Consider the following 7,502-nt stretch of genomic DNA (forward strand, 5'->3'; position numbering starts at 1 on the left):
GAGTCACACCCAATCAAACTAAATGATATGGAAGAGAAACTTCCTTTTTCACACAGGGAGAAAATATGTATTAATGACATGGTGTACATCAGCGACCTCAACGAGCTGGTTATCGCAACCTCTTGCAGGGAACTGATATTCTATACCTGCAATGCATTCCCTGAGTTATTTCAAGCCAAATATGCTTTAATAAAAGACGACAGCATAGTGAATACCATGAACTACTGGTCCGACGGCACTAAAGCAGTATTTTCCTACGGTGACACAAAAGGCTCTTTGTCTGTTTTTGTCATCCACAACATACAGAGTAAAATCCTTTTCCACAAAGATGCATTCGATAAAATCTCTCTGCACCAGTATCCAACTGTTCATGAGTCATCCCTGTTAAAAAATAAATGGGAAGGGTTTCTATCTATCAAGCTTTCCATCTTTGATGACATATGCCATCAGATTCAATACTTTCCATCACTGGATTCCTTTGCCGTCTGTGGTCATTCATCCAGAACAATGGTACTCACTACCTTACCGAAGACACCTCAAGGCAAAATCCATAGAAGGGTATTTGAGAGCAATAAAGACCATGAGTTTTTCACCTGCGTTGAATACTGCCCTTCAGTTCAGTTTCTGGTGACTGGCGGTACAGATGGCATACTGCGGGCGTGGTATCCCCACGACAATGTACATTGCAAAAAGACAGTAATGGGACACGTCAAACCAATCAGGCACATAACCGTTAACACAACAAAGAAAGTAGTCTACAGTATATCTGTGGACAACAATGTACGTCTGTGGTCAGAGGAAACCTGGGTGTGCCTGCAAAGCATCCAGGTACAAGGCATGAGAGATGTTCCAATCTCCAGTGTTTGCTATAACATGTACAACAATGAGTTAGTCCTGGCTAACTCAGATATAGGAGCATTTCTTGGAAGAGGAACAGATCTTTTTATAGAAATGTTAACATCCCATGACAAGCCCCTGTGCAGTGTTCTTTATCACTCCATATTCAAGCAAGTCATCTCTATTTGCCAGAACGGTTTGGTGAAAGTATGGGATATCCTTACAGGAAAGGTCATCATGCAGTTCAAGGTCACTCCAGATCAGCATGTGGGGTTCACCGCCATTGCATTTGATGGTTCAAAGCGCAGATTAATTACAGTTTCCAACGATAGGAAAGTGAGACTGTGGAACTTCAACAATGGACAAGAGCTTCGCATTCTTCCTGTCAAAGTGCAAAAGGAGGTGACAGGTATTGTCTCCATGAACAATAGGGTGTTTGTGGCTGGACGGCGGTCAAAGGTCATTTTTAACCTGGATTTAGAGGAGTCTGACAACAAAATTTTGGAGCATGATTATTTAAATGATGTATCCTCCATGAGCACACACGGAAACATACTGTTTACTGCCTCGAGCAATGGTAATGTAGTTGTCTGGGATGCTAAAACTGCGGAGGTTTTCTATTGGCTTGATACCAGTAACAACCCACGAACACACATGGCAGACAGAAAAGCTCAAGGCTGTGTAAAAAACCTCCGTGCTGGCAGACACCAAAAGAAAGGAGGCACTGGGACAATATCTCTATGTAAAAAATCTACTTCTCTGACTAATCGGAGGACTAAAGTGACTACCAGTCCTAATATTCTATGTCTGAAGACCAGGGCGGCCACTACTGACACAGCCACACTGCTGACTTCTAAAAATGACCATATCTATGCCTGGTCGATTATTAGCAAGGGTGGTCTGTTAGGAAAATTCAGGGCGGTGTGTGAGACAAGTGCAGTTGTTACCACCATGTCGACTGATGGCAACGATAAGATACTTCTGATTGGGGATAGCACTGGAAAGATTTATCTGTGGGACATTCAGCGGTTTGGACTTCTAAAAAAGGGAGACCCTCAAGGGCCATCTGAGGTCATAAGAGGCTGGCGTGTGTCACTGAGTCCACCTCCTCTGTTGGGCCACTGGAAGGCTCACAAGGACAGGGTGGTGAGTATTCAGTGCGATTCAGAATGCAGAAAGATACTTACGGCATCACTGGATTGCAATGTCTGTCTATGGACAAACAAAGGAGAACTTATCGGCACCTTTGGAAAGCACGAGTGGGATGCTATACAACTCAGGCTTAAGGTGGATACTAGCCAGGAGGAGGCAGAAGAACCCAGAACAGCAACAAGAGGAAAGTATCAAATGCCATTCCCTGACTTTCCATCGGAATTACCCAGACCACCAAACGAGTATAGAGACCTCTTTGAAAAAATTAAAAAGGTAACCACAGTACCTAAGCCTATTCCAAGACTAACAAAGCAGGAAATGTCTGACGAAATGCGAGAGATTATGACTATTCGTTCATCTCTTACCAGAAAAAAATACGGGGAAATTTCAGATATAATAAGGGACGAGGACGAGGACCCCACTCCACTATCCACAAATGAGGTAAAGAAAAGGTCTGAAAAGACATGTCCAGTGAAGACGACACTAACCACAGACTGTGCTAACACTACAACCAGCTCACCACAAGAAGTCAAGAAAGGGTCTGAACACACTTCATGTCACGAACACTTCCAACCCATCTCAGATACAATGCAGCTCACATATAGTCAGACTCAATCCATACCATATCCACCTCAGATCCCGCTCACTAGAGGTCGCACTGACATTAAACAAAGCTCTCCTCAAGCAGAATCATCTCCACATATGAACAACACTCGGTCCAAATATGGACGTGTGCTCAAGATTAAGTCAAAGGATACATTCAAAGACAGTGTCCTCACATCTCCACCAGACACCCTGCCAGCCAAGCAGGAGTCTAAAAAGACATCCAACCATGTACGTTTCCCACCCATTCTTGATAAGGTTCAGCTTACACATAATCAGTCCCCATTTCATCCACATCCGCCTCAGATACCACGTACTGGTGGTCGCACTGACATTAAACAAAGCTCTCCTCAAGCAGAATCATCTCCACATATGAACAACACTCGGTCCAAATATGGATGTGTGCTCAAGATGAAGTCAAAGGATACATTCAAAGACAGTGTCCTCACATCTCCACCAGACACCCTGCCAGCCAAGCAGGAGTCTAAAAAGACATCCAACCATGTACGTTTCCCACCCATTCTTGATAAGGTTCAGCTTACACATAATCAGTCCCCATTTCATCCACATCCGCCTCAGATACCACGCACTAGTGGTCGCACTGACATTAAACAAAGCTCTCCTCAAGCAGAATCATCTCCACATATGAACAACACTCGGTCCAAATATGGACGTGTGCTCAAGATGAAGTCAAAGGATACATTCAAAGACAGTGTCCTCACATCTCCACCAGACACCCTGCCAGCCAAGCAGGAGTCTAAAAAGACATCCAACCATGTACGTTTCCCACCCATTCTTGATAAGGTTCAGCTTACACATAATCAGTCCCCATTTCATCCACATCCGCCTCAGATACCACGCACTGGTGGTCGCACTGACATTAAACAAAGCTCTCCTCAAGCAGAATCATCTCCACATATGAACAAGCCTTGGTCCAAATATGGACGTGTGCTCAAGATTAAGTCAAAGGATACATTCAAAGACAGTGTCCTCACATCTCCACCAGACACCCTGCCAGCCAAGCAGGAGTCTAAAAAGACATCCAACCATGTACGTTTCCCACCCATTCTTGATAAGGTTCAGCTTACACATAATCAGTCCCCATTTCATCCACATCCGCCTCAGATACCACGCACTAGTGGTCGCACTGACATTAAACAAAGCTCTCCTCAAGCAGAATCATCTCCACATATGAACAAGCCTTGGTCCAAATATGGACGTGTGCTCAAGATGAAGTCAAAGGATACATTCAAAGACAGTGTCCTCACATCTCCACCAGACACCCTGCCAGCCAAGCAGGAGTCTAAAAAGACATCCAACCATGTACGTTTCCCACCCATTCTTGATAAGGTTCAGCTTACACATAATCAGTCCCCATTTCATCCACATCCGCCTCAGATACCACGCACTAGTGGTCGCACTGACATTAAACAAAGCTCTCCTCAAGCAGAATCATCTCCACATATGAACAACACTCGGTCCAAATATGGACGTGTGCTCAAGATTAAGTCAAAGGATACATTCAAAGACAGTGTCCTCACATCTCCACCAGACACCCTGCCAGCCAAGCAGGAGTCTAAAAAGACATCCAACCATGTACGTTTCCCACCCATTCTTGATAAGGTTCAGCTTACACATAATCAGTCCCCATTTCATCCACATCCGCCTCAGATACCACGCACTAGTGGTCGCACTGACATTAAACAAAGCTCTCCTCAAGCAGAATCATCTCCACATATGAACAAGCCTTGGTCCAAATATGGACGTGTGCTCAAGATGAAGTCAAAGGATACATTCAAAGACAGTGTCCTCACATCTCCACCAGACACCCTGCCAGCCAAGCAGGAGTCTAAAAAGACATCCAACCATGTACGTTTCCCACCCATTCTTGATAAGGTTCAGCTTACACATAATCAGTCCCCATTTCATCCACATCCGCCTCAGATACCACGCACTAGTGGTCGCACTGACATTAAACAAAGCTCTCCTCAAGCAGAATCATCTCCACATATGAACAAGCCTTGGTCCAAATATGGACGTGTGCTCAAGATGAAGTCAAAGGATACATTCAAAGACAGTGTCCTCACATCTCCACCAGACACCCTGCCAGCCAAGCAGGAGTCTAAAAAGACATCCAACCATGTACGTTTCCCACCCATTCTTGATAAGGTTCAGCTTACACATAATCAGTCCCCATTTCATCCACATCCGCCTCAGATACCACGCACTAGTGGTTGCACTGACATTAAACAAAGCTCTCCTCAAGCAGAATCATCTCCACATATGAACAAGCCTTGGTCCAAATATGGACGTGTGCTCAAGATGAAGTCAAAGGATACATTCAAAGACAGTGTCCTCACACCTCCACCAGACACCCTGCCAGCCAAGCAGGAGTCTAAAAAGACATCCAACCATGTACGTTTCCCACCCATTCTTGATAAGGTTCAGCTTACACATAATCAGTCCCCATTTCATCCACATCCGCCTCAGATACCACGCACTAGTGGTCGCACTGACATTAAACAAAGCTCTCCTCAAGCAGAATCATCTCCACATATGAACAAGCCTTGGTCCAAATATGGACGTGTGCTCAAGATGAAGTCAAAGGATACATTCAAAGACAGTGTCCTCACATCTCCACCAGACACCCTGCCAGCCAAGCAGGAGTCTAAAAAGACATCCAACCATGTACGTTTCCCACCCATTCTTGATAAGGTTCAGCTTACACATAATCAGTCCCCATTTCATCCACATCCGCCTCAGATACCACGCACTAGTGGTCGCACTGACATTAAACAAAGCTCTCCTCAAGCAGAATCATCTCCACATAGGAACAAGACTCGGTCCAAATATGGACGTGTGCTCAAGATTAAGTCAAGGGATACATCCAAAGACAGTGTCCTCACACCTCCTCCAGACACCCTGCCAGCCAAACGGGAGTCTAAAAAGACATCCAACAATTCACATTTACCACTCATCCCTGATCAGGTCCAGCTTACACATAATCAGTCCCCATTTGATCCACACCCGCCTCAGACCCTGCTCACCACAGGCCTAAAGAAAGGGTCTGAAAAACCATCAAAGCATGTAACCTTCAAACTCATCCCAGATGAGGTTGCACTCACAAATCAGACCGAACACAAGCTGCACCCACCTTAGACCCTGCTCACCAAAGGCCATACTACTGCTACAAAGAGCTCATCAACATCCAGTCGGGGAATGCATTAAAAAGTCCACATATGGACGTGTGCTCAAGATTAAGTCAAGGCATACATTCAAAGACAGTGTCCTCACATCACCAGACACCCTGCCAGCCAAATGTGATTCTGAAAAGACATCCAACCATCTACATCTACCACCCATTCCTGATAAGGTTCAGCTTACACATAATCAGTCCCCATTTATTCCACATCTGCCTCAGATACCGCACACTAGTAATCACACTGACATTAAACAAAACTTTCCTCAAGCAGAATCATCTCCACATATGAACAAGACTCGGTCCAAATGTGGATGTTTGCTCAAGATTCAGTCAAGGGATACGTTCAAAGAAAGTGTCCTCACATCTCCTCCAGACACCATGCCAGGCCAGTGGGAGTCTGAAAAGACATGTCCAGCAAAAACGACACTAACCACAGACTGTGCTAACACTACAAACAGCTAACCATACATGCATCAATCTGCTAATGCGGTCAAGCAAGGATCTGAACACACTTCATGGCGCACACACTTCCAACCCATCTCAGATACAATGCAGCTCACATATAGTCAGACTCAATCCATACCATATCCACCTCAGATCCCGCTCACTAGAGGTGGCACTGACATTAAACAAAGCTCTCCTCAAGCAGAATCATCTCCACATATGAACAAGACTCGGTCCAAATATGGACGTGTGCTCAAGATTAAGTCAAGGGATACATTCAAAGACAGTGTCCTCACATCTCCACTAGACACCATGCCAGGCAAGTGGGAGTCTGAAAAAACATCCAACCATGTACGCTTACCACCCATCCCTAATCAGGTTCAGCTTACACATAATTGGACCCACTTTGATCCACACCTGCCTCAGACCCTGCTCACCACAGGCCAAAAGAAAGGGTCTGAATAACCATGAAAGCATGTACCACCAAAGCATGCTTATCACCCATGCCAGACAAGGTTGGGCTCACAAATCAGAACAAACACAAGCTGCACCTACCTCAGACCCTGCTCACTAGAGGCCGTACTAATGCTACAAAGAACTCATCACACATGCAGATGTACAAACTTATACATGGTGAACAGCAAAACATTACAAAAATAAAATACAATCAAAATCACTTTATGTTGTTGTTGTGTTGCAGTTCAGTAATTTTGCCAATCAAAGTGGACAAGCTCTCTGATGAGAGACGCCACGTGGGGACTCAGGGTGCCGTTTTTTTCTTTGGATCCTCTTTCCAGAGTTCTGGCTTACCGGTGATGTTGATTTGCATTTAGAGTCATCAGGGCTGATTCTCTGAATGAACCCACAAGCACACAAAAAAATACATTATTACTTAAAGCAATGTTTCCCCAGCTGTTGTAACTTGGTGCTGTATGCACTTTAATGTTAATAAAAGCATCATGTACTATATGTGCACATCTGAATAAGCCTACAGGGAAGGTACATAATTAGTTGATAATCAATCACATTCAAATCATTGAAGCTCCATCCATTACAATAAAATGTATTTTGGGTTATCTAATGCTGCACCCCTCATTTGAACAAAATGTAAGCATTTAAATTTTCCACATTTAACCTAACCCATCCATCCATCTGTATCTATACCTGCTTACACTGGGCGAGAGGCAGGGTACACCTGGAAGGGCTACCAGTCTATACAGTACATATAAAATAAATAAATATATTTTAAAAAATATTCTTTGAC

The 7,502-nt window shown here is 44.3% G+C and overlaps 1 protein-coding gene across 1 annotated transcript; it reads left to right on the top strand.

Annotated features, from left to right (window-relative positions):
- The first annotated feature begins 507 nt into the window (after positions 1-507).
- LOC122984276 lies at positions 508-5,751 on the top strand. The gene has a single exon (XM_044354615.1). It carries the CDS (start codon positions 508-510, stop codon positions 5,749-5,751), a length of 5,244 nt encoding a protein of 1,747 aa, XP_044210550.1.
- The last annotated feature ends 1,751 nt before the right edge of the window (positions 5,752-7,502 follow it).

This window comes from Thunnus albacares, chromosome 6 (assembly GCF_914725855.1).
Source record: "Thunnus albacares chromosome 6, fThuAlb1.1, whole genome shotgun sequence".
NCBI classification, from domain to species: Eukaryota; Metazoa; Chordata; class Actinopteri; order Scombriformes; family Scombridae; genus Thunnus; species Thunnus albacares.

What these genes read in the sequence shown, in the direction of transcription:
- LOC122984276 (XM_044354615.1), top strand. Translation starts at nt 508, where the DNA reads ATGGTACTCACTACCTTACCGAAGACACCTCAAGGCAAAATCCATAGA.